This window comes from Anser anser (genome assembly GCF_964211835.1).
Source record: "Anser anser genome assembly, chromosome: 1".
In the NCBI taxonomy this organism is placed as follows: domain Eukaryota; kingdom Metazoa; phylum Chordata; class Aves; order Anseriformes; family Anatidae; genus Anser; species Anser anser.
This window is the reverse complement of record NC_139720.1, coordinates 177,946,973-177,970,034: the sequence shown is the minus strand read 5'-3', so window position 1 is coordinate 177,970,034 and position 23,062 is coordinate 177,946,973. Positions and strand designations below refer to the sequence as shown.

The window sequence follows — 23,062 nt, the reverse complement described above, 5'->3', positions numbered from 1 at the left end:
AAAAAAAGGTGTCATGACTCTGGCAGTTCCAAAGTGACACAAATCACTGTAGCGTGCTGGGGTCTGGCTTGTGCCTATCGAGCTGCAATTGATGCTACTAGCAACCTAGCTCCTGCAGCCGTTCCAGCTCCAGCTCCTGCAGCCACTCCAGCTGCAGCTCCTGCGGCCACTCCAGCTCCAGCTCCTGCAGCCGCTCCAGCTCCAGCTCCTGCAGCCGCTCCAGCTCCAGCTCCTGCAGCCGCTCCAGCTCCTGCAGCCGCTCCAGCTCCAGCTCCTGCAGCCGCTCCAGCTCCAGCTCCTGCAGCCGCTCCAGCTCCAGCTCCTGCAGCCGCTCCAGCTCCAGCTCCTGCAGCCGCTCCAGCTCCAGCTCCTGCAGCCGCTCCAGCTCCAGCTCCTGCAGCCACTCCAGTTCCAGCTCCTGCAGCCACTCCAGTTCCAGCTCCTGCAGCCGCTCCAGCTCCAGCTCCTGCAGCCGTTCCGGCTCCTGCAGCCGCTCCAGCTCCAGCCCCTGCAGCCGCTCCAGCCCCTGCAGCTGCCCCAGCTCGTGCAGCTGCTCCCACTCCTGTGGCTGGGTCAGAGAAACGAGCTGTAGCAGTGCAAGTTGACCCCGCAGAGGGTATTCCAACCCCTGTGGCAGACCCTGTGTCTGGGTCAGAGAAACGAGCTGTAGCAGTGCAAGTTGCCCCTGTAGACAAGGTGAAAAAATGGTATAGAGGCTCAGGTCGTTTAGAACGCAGACAGTCTTCTGCTAAGTCTGGGCATAGTGAAGACGAGGCTGGGCCATCAAAGGTGCAGGAGACTGAAGATGAGGATGAGGATGTCGAAAAATCAACAGTAACTACCCGGACTCTATACCAGCGTGAGCTACGAGATGTGCGAAAAGATTTTGGTCGCTGTATAGGCGAGCAGCTTGTCACCTGGCTGCTCCGGTGCTGGGACACGGGAGCCAATTATGTGGAATTGGAGGGCAAGGAAGCCAGGCGGCTGGGATCCCTTGCTAGGGACGCATGCATTGACAAAGCAATTGGAGATGGAGCACAATCTCGCAGCCTCTGGAGGCGTCTCCTGTCAGCTGTGAAGGAAAGGTATCTCTTCAAGGAAGAACTTGTATGTTTACCAAGCAAATGGACCACCATGGAGAAGGGAATTCAGTACCTGAGGGAATTGGCCGTACGGGAAGTAATTTATAAAGACCTGGACGACGCACAAACATCCGCAGATCCAGATGCAGTCCGGTGTACACTACCCATGTGGCGGAAGTTTGTACAGAGTGCCCCATCATCATATGCCAGCTCATTGGCAATACTAGCCTGGAAAACGGAGGAGAATCCCACAGTGAATGAAGTGACTAAAATACTCCGGCAGTACGAAGGAAATCTCTCCTCTTCCCTAAAGGCCTGTGTCTCAGCTGTGGAGAAACTCTCTGAAGAGGTCCACCAACTTAAAGAGAATTTATCTTCCCCTCCACCTGAACGAACCAGTGTCCACCAGCTAAAAGAGAATGCTTTAGAGAAACTTTCTGAAAAGATCCACCAACTTGAAGAAAGATTATCTTCCCCTTCACCTGAACGAACCAGTGTCCACCAGCTAAAAGAGAATGCTTTGGAGAAACTTTCTGAAAAGATCCACCAACTTGAAGAAAGATTATCTTCCCCTTCACCTGAACGAACCAGTGTCCACCAGCTAAAAGAGAATACCTTGGAGAAACTTTCTGAAGAGATCCACCAACTTAAAGAGAGTTTATTTTCCTCCCCACCTGTACAAACCAGTGTCTCAGCTATTAGGGGTAAACGTTCATCTATGCAAGGAAGACAATATGGTGGGCACACACACCGCGCCACCCTGTGGTTTTACCTACGTGACCATGGAGAGGACATGAGAAAATGGGATGGAAAATCTACTGCGACCCTAGAGGCACGGGTACGTGAATTGCAAAGGAAAACAATTGGGAAAAAGGAGTTCTCTGAAAGGTTTGCTGCTCCAACTTCCAGCAGGCAGTCCTTTAAACACAGAAATGAAGATTCTGACCAGGACTAGAGGGGCCCTGCCTCCAGCCAGGGGGAGGAAAGGGACAATCGAGTTTATTGGACTGTGTGGATTCGATGGCCTGGCACGTCAGACGCACAGAAGTATAAGGCTTTGGTAGACACCGGTGCACAATGTACTCTAATGCCATCAAGCTATAAAGGGCCAGAGCCCATCTGTATTTATGGTGTGACGGGGGGATCCCAGCAGTTAACTGTATTGGAGGCTGAAGTGAGTCTAACCGGTAATGAGTGGCAGAAGCACCGTATTGTGACTGGCCCAGATGCTCCGTGCATCCTTGGCATAGACTATCTTAGAAGAGGATATTTCAAGGACCCAAAAGGGTTCCGCTGGGCTTTTGGCATAGCTGCTTTGGAGACAGAGGACATTAAACAGTTGTCTACCTTGCCTGGTCTCTCAGAGGACCCTTCTGTTGTGGGGTTGCTGAGGGTTGAAGAACAGCAAGTGCCGATCGCTACCACAACTGTGCACCGGCGGCAATATCGCACCAACCGAGACTCCCTGAGTCCCATCCATAAGCTAATTCATCAACTGGAGAGCCAAGGAGTGATCAGCAAGACTCATTCACCTTTTAATAGTCCCATATGGCCAGTGCGAAAGTCTAATGGTGAGTGGAGACTAACAGTGGACTATCGTGGCCTGAACGAAGTCACGCCACCACTGAGTGCTGCAGTGCCGGACATGCTAGAACTCCAGTATGAACTGGAATCAAAGGCAGCCAAGTGGTATGCCACAATTGATATCGCTAATGCATTTTTCTCCATCCCTCTAGCAGCACAGTGCAGGCCACAGTTTGCTTTCACTTGGAGGGGAGTCCAATATACTTGGAATCGGCTGCCCCAGGGGTGGAAACACAGCCCTACCATTTGCCATGGACTGATCCAGTCTGCGCTGGAGCAGGGGGAAGCTCCTGAACACCTGCAGTACATCGATGACATCATTGTGTGGGGTGACACTGCAGAAGAAGTTTTCGAGAAAGGGAAGAAAATAGTCCAAATCCTTCTGAAGGCCGGTTTTGCCATAAAACAGAATAAAGTTAAAGGACCTGCACGAGAGATCCAGTTTTTAGGAATAAAATGGCAAGATGGACGTCGTCAAATCCCAATGGATGTGATCAACAAGATAACAGCTATGTCTCCACCAACTAGCAAAAAAGAAACACAAACTTTCCTAGGTGTCGTGGGGTTTTGGAGAATGCATATTCCAAATTACAGTCTGATTGTAAACCCGCTCTACCAAGTAACCCGTAAGAAGAATGCTTTTGAATGGGGCCCTGAGCAACGACAAGCCTTTGAACAAATTAAGCAGGAAATAGTTCATGCAGTAGCCCTCGGGCCAGTCCGAACAGGACCAGATGTAAAGAATGTGCTCTACACCGCAGCCGGAGAGAATGGTCCCACCTGGAGCCTCTGGCAGAAAGAACCTGGGGAAACTCGAGGTCGACCCCTGGGGTTTTGGAGTCGGGGATACAGAGGATCTGAAGCCCGCTATACTCCAACTGAAAAGGAGATATTGGCAGCATATGAAGGAGTTCGATCTGCTTCGGAAGTGGTCGGTACTGAAGCGCAGCTCCTCCTGGCACCCCGACTGCCGGTACTAGGCTGGATGTTCAAAGGAAGGGTCCCCTCTACACATCATGCAACTGATGCTACATGGAGCAAGTGGGTTGCACTGATTACTCAGCGGGCTCGAATAGGAAACCCCAGTCGCCCAGGAATCTTGGAGGTGATTATGGACTGGCCAGAAGGCAAATACTTTGGGATATCACCAGAGGAGGAGGTGGTTCGTGCTGAAGAAGCCCCCCTGTACAACAAGCTACCGGAAAATGAGAAGAAATATGCCTTGTTCACTGACGGGTCCTGTCGTATTGTGGGAAAGCATCGGAGATGGAAAGCTGCTGTATGGAGTCCTACACGACGAGTTGCAGAAGCTGCTGAGGGAGAAGGTGAATCGAGTCAGTTTGCAGAAGTAAAAGCCATTCAGCTGGCTTTAGATATTGCTGAACGAGAAAAGTGGCCAGTTCTCTATCTCTATACTGATTCATGGATGGTAGCAAATGCCCTGTGGGGGTGGTTACAGCAATGGAAGCAGAACAACTGGCAGCGCAGGGGCAAGCCCATCTGGGCTGCGGCATTGTGGCAAGATATTGCTGCCCGGGTAGAGAACCTGGTTGTAAAGGTACGCCATGTAGATGCTCATGTGCCCAAGAATCGGGCTACTGAAGAACACCAAAACAACCAGCAGGTGGATCAGGCTGCTAAGATTGAAGTGGCTCAGGTGGACCTGGACTGGCAACATAAAGGTGAATTATTTATAGCCCGATGGGCCCATGACACCTCAGGCCATCAAGGTAGAGATGCAACCTACAGATGGGCTCGTGATCGAGGGGTGGACCTGACCATGGACACTATAGCACAGGTTATTCATGACTGTGAAACATGTGCTGCAATCAAGCAAGCCAAACGGTCAAAACCTCTTTGGTATGGAGGACGATGGCTGAAATATAAATATGGAGAGGCCTGGCAGATTGATTACATCACACTCCCTCAAACCCGCAACGGCAAGCGCCACGTACTTACAATGGTGGAAGCAACCACCGGATGGCTGGAAACATATCCTGTGCCCCATGCCACCGCCCGGAACACTATCCTGGGCCTTGAAAAGCAAGTCTTATGGCGACATGGCACCCCAGAGAGAATTGAGTCAGACAACGGGACTCATTTCCGAAACAACCTTATAGACACTTGGGCCAAAGAACATGGTATTGAGTGGGTGTATCACATCCCCTATCATGCACCAGCCTCTGGAAAAGTTGAACGATACAATGGACTGTTGAAGACTACACTGAAAGCAATGGGTGCTGGGACATTCAAAAATTGGGATACACATTTGGCAAAGGCCACCTGGTTAGTCAATACCAGGGGATCTGCCAACCGAGCTGGACCTGCCCAATCAAACCAGTTACGCACTGTAGAAGGGGATAAAGTTCCTGTAGTGCACGTAAGAAACATGCTGGGTAAAACAGTCTGGGCTACTCCTGCCTCAGGAAAAGGCAAACCCATTCGTGGAATTGCTTTTGCTCAGGGACCTGGATGCACTTGGTGGGTAATGCAAAAGAATGGGGAGGTCCGGTGTGTACCTCAAGGGGATTTGATACTGGGTGAGAATAGCCCATGAGTTGAATTGTAGTATGTTAATTATTATATAATAATGTATGTCATCACTACCATGATTGCTATATATCATAGATGAAAATGGTGATTAATTAGAATGTATTGGACAGAGTGTAACCTGAGCATGACATAAATGGTATGGAATAAGGGGTGGATATCTGTCCTGGTTCCAGTTAGGACAGAGTTAAGTAGCTCATAGTAGCTGGTAGGGTGCTATGTTTTGGATTAGGATGAGAAGAGCGCTGATAACATGCTGATGTTTTAATTGTTGCAGAGCAGTGTTTACACCAGGCCAAGGACTTTTCGGCTTCTTGCTCTGTCCTGCCAGCGAGCAGGCTGGGGGTGCAGCAGGAGCTGGGAGGGGACAGACCCAGGACAGCTGACCCAAACTGGCCAAAGGGGTATTCCATACCATCTGACGTCATGCTAAACAATATATAGGGGTGGCTGGCCGGGGTGGGGGGGCCGGCTGCTCGGGAATAGGCTGGGCATCGGTCAGCGGGTGGTGAGCAATTGCATTGTGCATCACTTGTTTTCTTACACATTATTATTGTTAATACTATTACCATTATCACTATTATTATTATTATTGTTATTATTATTTTCCTGTCTTAATAAACTGTCTTTATCTCAACTCACCGGCTTCACTTTCCCGTTTCTCTCCCCCCATCCCAGAGAGGGAGGGGGGAGGGTGAGCGAACGGCTGTGTGGTGTTTAGCTGCCAGCCGGGTTAAACCACAACACCTCTATTTGTCTCATAATCTGTTTCTCTTTGTTGTTGTTTTTCTTGTTGGTGGTGGTGGTTGTTGGTTGGCTGGTTGGTTGGTTTTGTTTTGTTTATTATTTGCTGTCTCAGGAAGACCTAAATTATTATTATTATGATTATTATTATTATTATTTTAATCAGTTCAGAATACTTAGGAGCTACTCTATTTTGTCTGGGCTCTGGCACAAAGAGATCGTATCTGAGCCTCCTTTGCTAGAGCCAGGTGTCTTCTGGCTCACACAACTACCTAATTTAACCATGGCGTCCCCCACTGAGCTATGTTGCAATCAGTTTCTTTAAGCCTTGCTCAGTTAAACATTTATAAGCTTCATTTGCTGCTGAACAGGCATACACTCTGTAAATCTTAGTCATGCAAAAAGTGTGAATGATTGCAATCACAAGTAAAAATTATGCGGATGAGTAAGGGTTGCAGGATCAAACCATTAATTAATAAATGTCAGTAAAGTACTTACTATGAAAGATGTTGTGGGAGTACAGCATACTCTAGTTAAAACATCAGATTTATTTCTGCAAGTTAGTCATGGACTTTGTGAAATATCAGTGTTTCCAGAACCTAAGAAACTTGAGAAATATATATATATTTTTTCCCCACAGGAAATTCCATATATAAAACAAAGTAAAGCAAAATTTCAAAAAATGTTAACTGATGGCTTAAGGCTGCCTGGAGGAGACCTACTTTGCAGTTTATCATTTTATACTGCAATTAACTGTACACTGTGTCAGAAGCCACTTATTTCTGACTCGTAGGAGATTCAAAGTAGTGATCAGTGCCATAAAAGGCCATTAAAAATAAAGAAATGAAAATCCTTCTATCCAATGAACTATTTGGTAATGTCAGATTTTTGGGGAAAATATATTTTAAAGATGAATTAATCACGATTGATTTATAATGTATGCACTTTCCTATGTAAACAGAAAGAAAGAAAGAAAGAAAGAAAGAAAGAAAGAAAGAAAGAAAGAGAAAGAAAGAAAGAAAGAGAAAGAAAGAAAGAAAGAAAGAAAGAAAGAAAGAAAGAAAGAAAGAAAGAAAGAAAGAAAAAGAAAGAAAGAAAGAAAGAAAGAAAGAAAGAAAGAAAGAAAGAAAGAAAGAAAGAAAGAAAAAGAAAGAAAGAAAGAAAGAAAGAAAGAAAGAACGAACTACACCAAGAATTACTGTTTTTATTCTGGTTCTCAGTAGCAGTTACACAGATGTGATTTCCATGTATGCTGGCATAAAAACTGAAAGTAAGAGGACCGTGGTTTAAGCATTCCCTCTAGATAAAAAATAAAATGTTATTTTGTCACAAAATCACAGCATTTGCAAAATATTAGGCTTGGTGAAATATTCAGATTCCCCAAAGAGTATTTGAAGTGCTTTTGCAGAATATGTTTTCCTCTTCTCTTTCAGCATTAAGAAGAAAGATTGTCAGATTAATAGAATGGAATGAGGAGGAGTATTGGATACATTTTTTTCTGATGCTGATAAATAACTACACTCTTTTTTCTTTTTTTTTTTTCTTTCTTTTTTTTTTTTCCCCATTGGAAAAGCAGTGTGTTTAAATGATGTTTTAGAAATTTCCTTTCACACTGAAACAGCACATTATAATATTCATCTTTGTAAAGCAGTGCTCCAATTTATATATTTTTCTAATCATTTTCTTTTTTCTCTTTATTTTTCTTTTCTTTCCTGTTTTAAGTAAATAAGTATATCTTTGAGCTCACACTAGGTAGGACCTACTCTGCAAACAGTGACACCACTATCAGCAGGCCTATTTTAAGGATGAAGTGCTACTTAAGAATCTAAGAGGAGGAACGTTATTATTATTATTATTTATTTATTCTTTTTTTTAAGGAGAAAAATAGTACGTGCATGCCAGGTGGGGTTTTAGAATCTCTCATGGCTTTATTCTACATTTCTCATTATACAATGATAGTTCCCATGGTAACTATTGCATCATTTGGCACACATGCTACCTGAGGAAAAATGAACAATTCAATAAAGAAACACATATTCACCGTTGTGCAATGTGAATTGATTTACTTATTGCCTAATTATGTTTCCTAAAAACAGACAACTGCATAAGTTTTCATTGTCAGCATGACCACTTGCCTGTAAAAATTAACATTTGCACTCCAAGTTCTTTGCAGCTCCAACCACTCTCTTCCATCCACTTATAAATCTTGACACTGCTCAACTACTGTAGAAAAAGTAAACCTCTCCCACTCTAAGTCTACCATTTCTTTCTACCTGCTGATGTTCTTTCTTCTTCTAATGCAGAATGATATTGGAGATTTGCTATAAATAAGTAAATAAACGAATTTATGCAGACATCTTAGAGAAGATTTTTTTTTTTCTTAGAATTCTTGCTTTAAAATGATTTTCATAAATCTAGCTAGCTGCTTGCAAGACAATTTAGACTGTAGTAAGCAAAGGAAAACCACTTTTTGAGTGCATTCCTTTGTATAAAACCTACTTACAATTCTACACATACAGTATCAATGACAAACACATATAAGATCTGTAAGAAGGGTTTGATGTTATCCAATACTCAGCTTTTCCTAGTGTTCACTATTTTTTTCTCGTCCTACCTGTTTTCCAGATTCTGAGTATTTTCATTTAATTTATCCTTCTCAAACTGGAATCTCTCCTGAGTACCTGTCTCAGTTCTCTGGAATTTTATAAACCTCTTTCTTCCTTTCCTAACAATTAATTATTATCACCTATTATCTATGCCTAAGCTTGAAGTAATTCTCTTGACTCCTTCTTCTTAATTTTTTGTAGCTGCATGAGACTCTGCTTTTTGATAAAACAAGAAAATCCTTCTGTCCTTCCCATTTATAATTTCTCTAGTGGTTATCTGAATTCTGTCTTTATTCTACTAAATAAAGTTGGGAGTATATTAGAATATATTTGTACTTGTCAATCTGGAACAAACGTAGAGTGACTATTTAACTGCATTAACCTTCATAACTCAGGCAAAAAAAAAAAAAAAAGATATATATTTTTTTCAAAGTTATGCCAGGACACACGTTTTCTAAAGATTTCAACCACAGTCTTGAAACATTAAAAAGGACACACAATATGCCCACAAACAATGTAACACTGAAAAACACTGCACCAATTTCACTACTGTCTCCTTAAGATAAGTGCTATTTAAATTCATTCATTTCCTGGGAAATGATTTTCTGATCTATCAAGGTAAATAGGTACTGAGGGATGCAAAATTAATCAAGAAAAAGGAAATGAGGTATTTTTTTTATGTTGCTTCTATCAAGAAAGACTCTCATTATTACAGCAGACTAAAGCGAAGTCAAGTGGCCTCAGATAAGCGAAGCAGAAGAACTTAAAAGCAGTGAGGAAAGGACTTGGCTGGATAGCTCTTCTCTAAGAAAGTGATAGAGAGAATATTTTATTGTGGGGGACTGAATTTCACAAACATAAATGGCAAGGCACTGTGCAGAATGCTGTTTTCTATCTGTTTTACATATAGGAATTGATAAATACATGGTCTCAAAGAAAACTGGTAGCTCCTTAGCTTTTCAGAGGGACAGAGCTCTTCAGGTGCATTGAAATCATTCCTTCTTAGCACTAGTTATGTAGAGAGTTACAGCAGCTCAGTTTTCCAAAAACATCACTGATTTGTTTAAATCTCTATATGAGTATGGACTAATGGAGTCAGATTCTGCTTTCTGATTATTCCAACCCCCTTGCATCACTCTTCACTTTTAGCCAGGGTAAAGACTTAGTTTCAAAGGCTTTTATTTTCCTTGACATTTTTGCATAGCTAGAAATTTTTGGACATCTTTTTCAATTTCATAGAGAGGTTTATAGAAAGTAATTTCCTTATAATACTCTTTGTTTTGCTGTTTATTTCCTTGTGTTCCCCAGTTCTTACTTGTGACCTTTTAATTCTGGATAGAGATTATTCGTAAACAGACAGCACCTTAGTCTTCAGAGAAGACTTTCACCTCAGAACTGAGGTGAAATAAAAGTAAAAGTGGAGGTGTCTTAGAACTTTCATTACTTTCAAAAGTCTTCAAGTCTGTAGTGTTTTCTTAAGGAAAAAAGTGTTTGTCATCAAGAAGTCTCTCTGATGAAAATCTTGGTCGTGCATTCATGTGACCTTAATGGCATTCTTTCTCTTCAAATTACAAGATCCATTTGTTATTTAGGAACATTGCTTAACTCTGGTGTTATTAATCCCACTATGCATGCTGACACTTGAAGGCATGACTCTGTCACAGGCACTGAATATTTTGATGTTTAATTTTTCCTCTGGTTCTACCACTGGGACCTGAGGATTCTTGTATATTATAAGAGGATTTAAACAGGGAATCTGCTGGTGAGGTACACTCAGCCTGGCTAACAGTAAACCCATAAACATGGGACCCTGCAACTGCTGAGTGATTGACAAGGTAATAGGATACTGACCCTACAATACTCTGTCACTCTAATGCACCACAAATCTTCACTGCAGTTGAAGAAATCAGTCTGATTCCCATATCCACACAGAGTAAAAGTGTATCTCCAATCAGATAACCAAAGAAACAGATCATGTCACTGGTTTTCTACAAGATTTTTCTTTTGTTTTGCTTGTTTGTTTGTATGTTTACATGCCTGAATTACATCAGGTAGATCAACTACATGAATGCTTGTGTTGCTAAATAGAAATGTATGGCAGGGGGCAAGGAGAAAAGCATGACCATCCTTTTAGATGGCAACATGAATTTACACCAATTAAAAATGGCTAGGTGCTGTGATCTGAATCAGGTGAACAGATTATAACAACTTCTATACACCCCTCATAAATTTTGCCAGCTTTTTTCACCCCAAGAGAAGATTAAAGGACTGAATTCTGAGAATGAACATCTCTCCCACAGTCACACTTTCTATGACCTGGGAGGGTAGAACTTTTAATTGCTATCTCATAGACTGTGTGAAGTCAGTTCTCTTTAACATAAACCATTATTTATATTCATCCAAAGGTTAGTGAGACCAACTAAAAGAGTACTCAGTACTGCTGTCCTCCTTAAGGCTCTTTCACCCAAGATGCTGCTCTGAATACTTTGCTATTCAAAGAGTTAGTAAACTGAATTCATACTTCAATTTAAAAGAGTTAGAGAAAATCTAAAGTGAAATTCAATGTGCAAAACATTCAATCAAAAACTAAATTGCAATCTCAATTGTGGAGCAATTCCAAGAAAACGCAAGTCAGTCTGATAACCAGAATGCAGAGTGATGCAGGCTCAACAATTTATTTTTCTTCTTGAGGGGATAAATGAAAATTATGTTCTCAGTGCCAGGCATGTTCTATTACAAGCATAATTAAGACATTGATTCTGATCTAAATTAGAAACACTAGGAAAACAGGAGAATAGGAGATTTGCCTTTGACTTCAATGTAGTAATTCCCCCTTAAGTTTTACCTTTTTTCTATTGTTCGTTTTCTTTTTTTTTTTTTTTTGAGGGGGGGGAGGGAGGAGGAGGGAGGTACATCACCCTTTCACCCACAATACAATACAAGAGATGCAACCTGAAGCATCTTCAAGTGAATCCCAACACTAATGAGAAGTACTGAAGAACTGCATAAGCCACCATTACTACTTTGGTTCTGTGGGACTCAAGCATTTCACATATCTCTGTTCTATACACTCTCTGGCTTAAATTTTCGTGGTGAAACAAGATAAAGATGAGTACCAGTCCAAAACATCCTAAGGAAAGGTCCATGGGCAGGGACAAGGATGAAGCTGGAGTGTGCTTCAGCAGACCCTCTTTGACCAGATCTGCACACTTTCCATGTAAAGCAGATGTCTTTGTGAGACAAATGCTGGTTTTATGTGAAGAGATTTAAAATCTCAGTTTTTGAGTGAGTAACTATCTCCACTGAAAACCTGTTAAGCTTGGGGTCTTAATTCCTGCCCTTGAAACGTGATATATTGGTGCAGAATCACAGAACTTTAGAGTATCTCATCTTCAGAGCATCTCATTTTGTAGGTTTGCAGATACGCATAGAGATCACTCAGACTTGGTGATTCCCATCCATTTACCTTTAGTAATAGTTTTCTTGTCTCTCTCGTTATCACAACCATAATCCTTTTTTTTTTTTTTTTTTGGTGTGTGTGTGTGTTTTTCTTCAGCAACAAGGATACTAAGGTTTTAAAAAAACCTCTCATTTGCCTATTTTCAACTAATTCCCTATACTTTTTTTTTTTTTTTTCTGATATGACTTCTCAAACAGGTGAATTCAACTGTATTTCTCATTTTACCTACTAAAAAGCAAGATGAAGAATCCACATAATGTAGTATTGACACTAAAGCATAGAGGGAAAAAAAAAGAAAAACATAGGCAAATATTTATTTGCATTGTTTAATGGACTTTCTCTGCCCATGATCTCTGTTGTTTTATATTTGCTTTCCATGTTTATTTGAACAAGCAGATTTTATTGGAACAAGTGGTCACAGAAAATGAAGTTCAAGGTCATGAATATTTGCAGAGACCAAACTTTTAATTCATACAAAAATATTCACGGCAGAAATTCTTTCTCATTTACTGAGTGAGAGGTCACAGTACAAAAGAAATGGAAAAAAAAAAAAAAAGCAGTATTGCTTTTATATAGCAGTATTGATTGATTTCAAATCACAACAAACTCCAGATAATAAATACATTTAAAAGAACGTACGAAGATTTTATAATCTGTATGATAGAATACATAAAAGAACAGAGCTAATATTCAGTATGAATGCAACTTATTTCAGAGTACTAGGACTATTATAAATTTTCTGTTGAAACTAAATTTTGAAGGAAAACTGTTTTCACCTTTTTTGAGTACACCTTGAAATGTTTGGTTTCTGCTAATTTCACCAAAAGATGTAAATGTTTTATAGTAAAATGTTTTCAGTTAACTGCTATATTCATGACAAGGACAATATATTTTGATTTTGGAAAAAAAAAAAAAAAAGTAGTCAGTATTACTCTTTAAGTTAGATATTTTCCTCAGTGGGGAAAAAGTAATTAAACAGACCTAATTGGATATAATGAGAAGTCCTTTAAAACTGTTATCACACTTTCTTCCTCTGTATTTTTATAAGCAGACCAAGCTTCTTTTCTTGCCAAGAATTTCCTTTGAGTGGGAGAACTGATGAGTATTGATTCGTTCCATAAATATAGGTTTGTGGTGCTGAAAAATTAACCTTTGTCATTTAGTACAATCCAATTCCGTACTGTTTTTTGTTGTTTTTTTTTTTTTCCACAGAATCACAGAATCATATAGGTTGGAAGAGACCTCCAAGATCATCTAGTCCAACCTCTGTCCTAACACTAACAAGTCCTCCACTAAACCATATCACTAAGCTCTACATCTAAACATCTTTTAAAGACCTCCAGGGATGGCGACTCACCCACTTCCCTGGGCAGTCCATTCCAATGCCTAACAACCCTTTCAGTAAAGAAGTTCTTCCTAATATCCAACTTAAACCTCCCCTGGTGCAACTTTAGCCCATTCCCCCTCGTCCTGTCACCAGGCACGTGGGAGAATAGACCAACCCCCACCTCTCTACAGCCTCCTTTAAGGTACCTATAGAGAGCGATAAGGTCGCCCCTGAGCCTCCTCTTCTCCAGGCTAAACAACCCCAGCTCCCTCAGCCGCTCCTCATAAGACTTGTTCTCCAGACCCCTCACCAGCTTCGTTGCCCTTCTCTGGACTTTCTTGAGCACCTCCATAACCTTCTTGTAGCGAGGGGCCCAAAAGTGAACCCAGTACTGGAGGTGCGGCCTCACCAGAGCCGAGTACAGGGGGACAATCACCTCCCTAGACCTGCTGGCCACACTGCTTCTTATACAAGCCAGGATGCTGTTGGCCTTCTTGGCCACCTGAGCACACTGCTGGCTCATATTCAGCTGCCTGTCAACCAATACTCCCAGGTCCTTCTCTACCAGGCAGCTTTCCAACCACTCATCTCCCAGCTTGTAGCGCTGCTTGGGGTTGTTGCGCCCCAGGTGAAGGACCCGGCACTTGGCCTTGTTGAACTTTATACAGGTTGGCCTCAGCCCATTGGTCCAGCCTATCCAGATCCTCCTGCAGAGCCTTCCTTCCCTCGAGCAGATCGACACATGCACCTAACTTGGTGTCATCTGCAAACTTACTGAGGGTGCACTCGATCCCCTCATCCAGATCATCGATAAAGATATTAAAGAGGACTGGCCCTAGTACTGAGCCCTGGGGGACGCCACTAGTGACTGGCCTCCAATTGGATTTGGCTCCATTCACCACGACTCTTTGGGCCCTGCTATCCAGCCAGTTTTTAACCCAACAAAGCGTACGCCAGTCCAAGCCACGAGCAGCCAGTTCCTTGAGGAAAATGTTGTGGGAAACGGTGTCAAAAGCCTTACTGAAGTCAAGGTAGACCACATCCACAGCCTTTCCCTCATCCACTAAGCGCGTCACTTGGCCATAGAAGGAGATCAGGTTCGTCAAGCAGGACCTGCCTTTCATAAACCCATGCTGACTGGGCCTGATCGCCTGCTTGCCCTGCAAGTGCCGCGTGATGACCCTCAAGATAATCTGCTCCATGAGCTTCCCTGGCACTGAGGTCAAACTAACAGGCCTATAGTTCCCCGGGTCTATCCTCCGGCCCTTCTTGTAGATGGGCGTCACGTTTGCTAGCCGCCAGTCGACCGAGACCTCCCCTGATAGCCAGGACTGCCGATCAATGATGGAAAGCGGCTTGGCCAGCTCCTCCGCCAGTTCTCTCAGTACCCTCGGGTGGATCCCATCTGGCCCCATCGACTTGCATCCAAGTGCTGTAGCAGGTCGCCAACCATTTCCTCATGGAAAGTGAGGGCCACATCCTGCTCCCCATCCCCTTCCACCAGCTCAGGGTACTGGGTATCCAGAGAACAACTGGTTTTGCCGCTAAAGACTGAGGCAAAGAAGGCATTGAGCACCTCAGCCTTTTCCTCATCTCTTGTAACTAAGTTTCCCAGCGCATCCAGTAAAGCATGGAGATTCTCCTTAGAGAATTTTCTTTCACAACAAGTGATTTGCTCTGAAATAGTCCAGACAAAATCTAAATCTTTCATCTTAGCAAAAAAAAAATAATAAAAAAAAAGGATAATAATCAAAATAGTGAAAGAAAACTAGTGGGTTTTGCTAGTTGTGTGTTACATCTATAACATTTTGGACAGTTCTTTTCAAGGCCTCCTATACTTTAAATGCTCCAAGTAATTCTTGTGTGTCTTCTGTTTCATTTTCTTTTCTGACAGCTCATGTCTGCTACAGGAAAGATGCCCCTAAACCTTTCAGAGAAACATACACACAGAAATCATACACATTGGAAAGCTGAAAAAAAATAATGATTAGGTTTGATTCCTGAAAGCTGTCCTTTCCCCTTTTTAAGAGCGGTTGAAAACTCAGCCTCATGAACTGCAAGGTGACTGGCATACATAAAGATGAGCTGGCTATCTAACTAGATGTCTGCTTAATACAATTGTCTGTAATTCAGGTTTTGTCCTTGTTGATGGTGTTGTTCCTTTTATATACCTGTATATATATATACTGTAACAAATCCTATTTTATTCCAGAAAAAATAGAAAGAAAGAAAGAAAGAAAGAAAGAAAGAAAGAAAGAAAGAAAGAAAGAAAGAAAGAAAGAAAGAAAGACAATACAGTATATAGATACTGTATACATTAAGTAATTTAGCATTGTAAGCAAAAGGAAATTAGATTACTTTTGAACTTGCTGATTACATTAAAGGAGCATTCGTGGGAGATTTAATTCTTTTTGTTCTCCTATCAATTATCTTAAAGAGATTAAAACAGGAGTTCAGTTTTGAGAAGTGATGCTTTTTCTTTGAACTGTATTATTTGCTGGAGTGACATAGGATTTGTTAAATGTTCCATTGATTTGCTGTGTTTATTGCTCTTGTCTCTTGTTGAGCCCTTGCAGGCAATATGTAATTGGACACATATTTTGAACTTTTAGGACTTTTTCTTTATCTTCGGATTGTATTATCTTATGATTTACTATTGATGTATTAGTCTTTTAAGGACTTTATTTTTCCTTTTGTTTTGGTCATTTTCTATTACCTCCTGAATACTCTGCACATTACAACAGTCAATCTTCTGCAATTCACGTGCTGAGCATCTAAAAAAGGACACCCTCACAGGGTAGAAATCCACATCTTTAAAAAGTGGTGTTCTAGGAACACCAATTAGATGTGCATGATTACCTCCTAACCTGCTAAATGGCTGGTTCAGATCTCCTGCTGTCAGTAAACAACTAGGGGCTGATTAAAAGTCTTGTTATCATTCCAAAACCCTTTGATGTATGCATGTACCAGTTTTGACCTCTTTTTTTTTTTTTTTTTTTTTTTAATTCCCTATGTGTTCCTAGGGTAGGTTACCAATTTGAATAGTGGAAAGAAAATAGTAATTCAGTGTGCATGACCTACAATGGAAAATCCCAGTTGAATATAGAAGAGTCAATGTCTTATTTGGCATTATTTCATAAACCCTTTCTCAACCCCCGCAATGTACTTACTTTCATTATATCTCACTGTGAAAACCTTAAAGTATTTTTTTAAAACTATACTAGTGTTTATAACAAAGAATAGTTTGACACTATCAAAAGTAGAAATAGTCAAAAAGCACCCAAACCATTGCAACAGGAGTAATACTTTTTATGTTTCCTACCTATTTAGCTCTACTCTTTCACAGTTGCATTGTGAAGTGGATATTAGTCCAGTTCTATTTATTTTCTAGCTAGGTGATTTTTATGCAATGTATTTCATGTCTCTTGTAAAGTAAATGGGAATCATCAGTTCAGATCACATTGCCCTCCAAAAAGTAAATATGTTTTAACGTTTCTAGTTAATAACATCATGGAATTGGTTGAAACCAGTGACCTACATGGACTTTTTTTTCATGGTTTAATATCAGTTTCCTGCACCTGTTGTTCTGATAATAATCTTTGGTTTAGTGAAAATATAATGAAAAAAAAAAAACATCATATCATTAAATTATTGTCATTATCCTTATTGAATGTTGAGATAAGAAGTTAGCAGCAGAGAATAATAACATTTAAAATTTCTAGAGCAACTTGGATGAAGAAAGCAAGAATCCTTTTCTTGAAGACCTTCGAAGACATACATACACCTCAAGGACAGTTTAAAAACTATAAAGTCTATCAATTCTGTGTGAAAGAGAGGTATTCTAACAATTTTGCATCCAAAAAGCATTACACCTTTGGTAATATCACATCATTACTATCATACTTTATTCAGAGTCCTGCTCAGTTTTATCTAATGCTTAGAAGTGATCCTAAGGACATAAGAAATGCTGTGCTGGGTGAGTTTAGCTCAGATTATTTAGGGAAAGCATGAAAGTGTAGCCTTTTTTTGAAGTCCAGTATCTATGTACAACACCATCCCCTCCTACAGCACAAGGAATAGTTGCATTCAAGCTGTTGGAGACTACATCCTTGTCCAGTTCTTTTAACGTCCATCAGCACAACTTCTACCCGTGAACTTAACTAATCCCTTCCTGAACCTCCTGATGTTGTCTGCTTTCCCAGGTTTCTATTGTAGGCTTTCCAGAAGTTCACTACTGTCTGTTTAAAGATCTGTTTTAAAATAACATCCTGCCACCTCTAGAGAATACCCCCTAGTTCTGTACTGTATATCTGTGGTAAAGATATCAAAGTTAAAAATGGCTAGACTCAGACATAAGTTGCATGAGTTTTCATCTGGAAAGGAAAATTAGGCACATTAACTTAGGACATGTGCCTAAGTTAAAATCTGCAGACACAGGAAACATAGTGACAGCTGTAGAATGGACTATAGATCTGTTATGGGGACAAAGTGAAGAAAGAGGATAATTACCTCTATGACAGCCTGAGTGTGTGGCCATTAAAGTGACCACAGAAGGGGAGGAGTGAAATTTCCTGAATGGAGAGCACAAGGAGAGAGCATCTCTGCTCACAGACAGAGGATGCAGCCACATCTCTGAGGAACACGGGTCAATGCCTCCTCATATCATTACTACATCAGGTCTGCCTCTTACTCTCTGTGCTATCCAAGGAAGTTGAGTTCAGTTTAAAAAGGCTTTTCTATCAACCCAAAACTTAAAATATAATTCAGAATACTAAACACACACACAAAATACCAACACAAATACAAATGACCAATGCCTCTGCCCTTCTCTCTCCCCCCCCCCCCCCACTTATGAAATGGAATAATGGAATGAAGTATCTAGTTAGTGACTGTCCTCCTTCTGTCATGGTGGAAATCTTCATAATTAGAATAAAAGCACATTTGTACAGGAGACAGAGTTCTACAGGGCTAATCTCAGTGGCAAAAATTCTCATAGGAACTGAGAATCTTCATGGTTTGAATGCAAGGCACATTTCTTCAACCTTACCATCTTTAGCATTAACACACAGCAGTATTTAAAAAACAAAATAAAATGCCCAAAGCAGACAACAATTAACTTTCAAATCAAGACACTTAATTAAGCATACTATTCATGCAGGAGAGGGGAGGAAAAAAAAAAAAAACAATCAATACTTGATAGATGTTAGTCAAGTGTTGGATATTAGTCAAGATGCTCAGATATGATGACAAGTGTGGTATAAGAATTCATTTAAAATCAAATACCAGTCCGTGAGCAGTAGACATAATGATATATTCCTCTCCAGCATGAACACAGAACAGATTAAAACCTGTGACAGACCTGCAACTCAGAAACTTAGGACTCCCAAAGGAGTTGGTTGTTGGTCAACAGGAAAATTCCTCATAGAAAATACCCCTGGGTATACATTCAAACTATTCTGTAGTTAAGCTTGGAGCTTGGTTTAGGTCTAACACAACTTTTACAAAGCTGTTTTACACCTCTTTCACTGATTCATTTCTTGATTCATTCTTCTTTACTCATTTCTCACATTCTGACTTTCTAAATAATTTTCTCTATCTGCCCAGCTAAATTAATGCCTTGTTTCCAGTAACTTAATTCTCCTCCCCAGGCATTAGAAATGCAGATAACATTCTTAATGTGGACTGTCTACCTGCTATTCATTTCACATTGACACTTGTCTCTTCAGAACTTCTGGTTTTTGACTTGGAGGGGGAAATTACTTTCCAATGGATTGCAGTTTGTGTAGCTCTGTTCTTAGGGGAAATAAATAAATAAATAAATAGATTATTGTGCTTCCAAGACTGTAGTTGTGTGTTCTGAGGTCCAAAGCACAAAGTGGTGACCATTAAGTGAGTCAAATAGACAACCCAAACATTTCTCTGACAAGGAAGAAAATAAATGGCTATTAGAAGAAATTGATAAAATACCAGTGTCAGTAGTTGACTGTATTCTCTGCTGTAAATAAGTTGCTGAAAAAAAAATAATATATATATATGTATTTGTAGCCACATTGCAATAACAACAACAACAAAAATCAGTATGATCCTTGTTTAATCTGAATATTTAAAAAATAACCTTTGAAGCTGAATTTTGGGTCAATATTTTTTCACACTAAATGGAAGTTTCCTTTGTTTAAAACCACATAAAGTTAGAAACAGTATTTGAGCTCTGAGAATTCTGAGTCAACAGAAAACAGAGACATCATCAACTCTTCTGTATTTATCGCACCTAAATTATATTGATGGGATGGCCTACTGAAAAAAACGTAGATCATCAGTACACATCTTTAGTTAGAAAATTAAGGTTCACAGAGAAATATTGACAGCTTTAGAAGGAACAACAAAGGTTAGAAAGAAAAGAGTGTTTGTAGGAAAAAATGAGCAGAATTGAATCCTAAGGAAGACACCATGTTTAAAATAAATAAATAAATAAACGAGGTAAAGAAAGAAAGACCATGTTCCTAAAAGAAAACGAAAACCCAAATGTAGATGTTGCTATGAAAACAAGTTAGGATTTTCTATATGGCAAAGTGGTAAACTCTACAATATTACTTCACTTCTTGACTTAGATCTGAACAGGAAATATATTTGGTGGTCTTATGGCTTATGGTCTTATTTTTTGTTTGTTTGTTTTTGTTTTGCTTTTTCCCTCTATAACACCAGAATGAAACAAAACAGGTATATTCTATAACAAACTTTTGCTACTGGCAGAACTTATGTGCTTTATCCTTATCCAAAGTCATTCTGGCCCTCTGTATGCAGGACAGAAAGGCTGGTAAATTCTGATTCATTATTGTCAATACCTAGGCCATGTTCAATTTAACTTTATGGTGAAAGAAAAGGTTGCAAAAAGAAATTAATTAATTAATAAATTAATAATAAATTATTATTTACTTTATGGCATCTAGAAAGGAGGAGTAACAAGAAAAGAGTAAGGAAGAAAATTTAAAAAAAAAAAAAAGAAGAAAATGTGAGAAGAAAAGAGGGCAGAGTTGAATGGTACAGCCCAGCAGTTCTACAATTAATAACACAGAACTTTTATGTTGTATACTTCTATTTTCTTGTAAATGAAGGCACTGTATTCTGTCCCTGGATCCTGCATGCATGCAGCTGAACTGAGAATTGTGATAACTATGTAATTATTTTGATATACAGGTAAAATATCTCTCCTTCTATTGCAGCTGATCTCTTTTACAATGTTTTGGTCAGAAACAACACATGTGATGATACATTATTGTCCTAAATGTTAATTCACAGATTAAAAATAGCATCAATCTTGCATTTCATTTCTACGGAAATGAAGGACTAGACAGTTCTCCTAGGCCTTGAATGGGTCATGTCTTGATGCTTTTATTATTTTGCAATAAACTACATAACTTAAACGACATCTAAGGATATGATTATGCAGTATCCTCACTCTAATGTTATCTCTTAGTTAACCTGAATGGTTAACTCTCAGTTAACCTGAATGTATGGTACAAACTGGCTTGCTTGCTGTTGACTCCAACTCTAAAAACAGGACCTCACCATCACAATTTTCAAAAGCAACCTCTGTGTTTAAGGTATTAGGACAATCTGTTTATTTTTCACTTTCTGAATATTCTGTTATTTCTGAAAGTCAGGTCGTTTAATGTTTCTCAAGTTGGATACTCAGAATTGTCAGCTGCCTTTGAAAATCTTGGCCCTCCACTAAGTAGATATTCACCAAGATCAGGTTACCATGAATTTTTCTAGCTTCCTGTTCACAAATTAAAATTAGTATGACCTCAGTGCTACAGTGTAGCACTTGAGATTAACACCATTCTGCACAGTTATCTTGTACAAAAGAACAGCAGATCCAAGATGGCTGAAAATGACTGGCAACTATTTGGGGAGGGTTATTCCTTTTCAATATTTTGCATTCTGTTTTATAGAATCCTATCACTTTTTTTTTTTTTGTTGTTGTTTTTTTTTTTTAATCTTTTATTACTACTATTTAGAAAGATGAAATCAGACCAATCACAAGGTAAAATGCTACCTGACTCATTCATTCTCTGCAATAATGTTATTAGGGACTGAAATGCCTGCTTTAACAGAGAAATCTCTGTTTCCTCCTGACACTGAGCTACACTACACCTGCCAGTCTCACAATTGCCATTTTTCTAGATTCCTTTTTTAAAAGCAAGCTGAAGAATCTAATTAAGTTTAAAATAGAATAGCCCTAGGAAGAACTCTTCTGAAAGCTATAGTAGAGATAGCAGCTCATCTTAACCGAAGGCTAAGACTTGCAATGCTGTGTTCTTTCACGAAATCATGAGAGCTTTATGCAAACAAAAGTAATGCTTTTGCAAATCAGCCAGCACAAAGCAGCCATGTAACTGAAGAAAGGAAGGCAATCCACACATGGAAGTGAAATTAACTTTAGAAAAGAGTAAGTGCCAGGTGAAATGCAAATAGACAGATGAGCTGTAGTTGTTCTGGTGTGATTTTCCAGGTCAGGTTTGGCACCAATATGGTTAAAAAGAGAAAAAAAAAATATTTAAATAGAGTTCAGCAACTTGTTCTGAAAAATTCAGATTGCTTTAATAGCAAAATCTCCTCTGCAGTTATCACAGTCAATGTAAAACCCTAGGCCCTTGTTTTAAGGAAGCTTTCTGCATCAGAAAATGTTAGGTGCCTGAGGGATTAGCTGAGATGAGGAACCGTGGTTGAATTTCTGTGTGTATGAACTACCAAAACCAGTCTCAACCGCATCTAGAAGGCCTGATCTGGAATGCCTGTAGTATCAGTTGAATTAATTAACTTCACTCAGTAACTCACTGAGGGTCAAATTCTGATCCTGAGGTACCCGCCAAAACAATGAGCAGTATGAAAACTACAATAGCTAAGAAAGCCCAAGCAGTGCAAATCCCTTTTCCCCAGCCCTTTTTTACACCCAGTGAAAGAAAAGCACAATTTACTTGTGTTGATTATTGTTGTCTTCATGTTTTCTCAGCTGTACTAGCTAGGTAGAGAAGTGAAGAGAGGCCTAAATTTAAGATATTTACTGTCTCTCTGAGTTAACTGTAAGAAGCAAAAAGATATACTTTGTTCAGGTATACCTGCATGAAAATCCTATATTATTTTTACAGCAGCTTACAAGAGCACTTTTCTTCTTCATGGCCTTGCATTGGATGTAACCCAGCTAACAATCTAGCCCCCAAAATGACACTGTTTCAAAAGTCACATTCATAATGCATAAAAATCAAAGACTATTCTGCAAAACTTAATTTAAAATAAGTAAACAGAATCTGTTGACCTTATACTCCAAGAATTATACCCTTCATATTATTTTAAATATACACATTATACTTTAGCAGATTACTGTGCATTTTAATATTCATTCAAATTCATTGACTTCTAAAAACCTGAAGTTAAATTTTTGTGAAACAAAGGTGTTATAAGAGAAAGAGTATTTTCTGAGAACCTTTCAAGTACGGAAACCTTGAATCCCTGCCTTAGAAGACTTATCTACTGAAATGTTGACATTCTTGAAAATACAAGGGTTATGATTCCTGGAGTTTTGTTTTATTTTGTTTTGCTTTGCTTTGCTTTGTTTTTGTTTGCAGTTTTAGTTTGGTTTGGTTTGGTCCAGTTCAGTTTCTTGGTTTGTTTTTCACAGCCAGAGATATTGAACTAAATCAGTAGGTGT

At 39.9% G+C, this 23,062-nt stretch overlaps 1 protein-coding gene across 1 annotated transcript in view; it reads left to right on the top strand.

Moving 5' to 3' along the window:
• The first annotated feature begins 2,603 nt into the window (after positions 1–2,603).
• LOC310891952 (uncharacterized protein) overlaps positions 2,604–23,062 on the top strand; it is an 86,943-nt gene continuing 66,484 nt past the window's right edge. Inside the window, exon 1 of the mRNA XM_083819446.1 lies at positions 2,604–5,724. Within this exon, the coding sequence (XP_083675572.1) occupies positions 2,728–5,223 (2,496 nt within the window). The 5' untranslated portion in view covers positions 2,604–2,727 and the 3' untranslated portion in view covers positions 5,224–5,724. The remainder of the gene's footprint in view (positions 5,725–23,062) is intronic.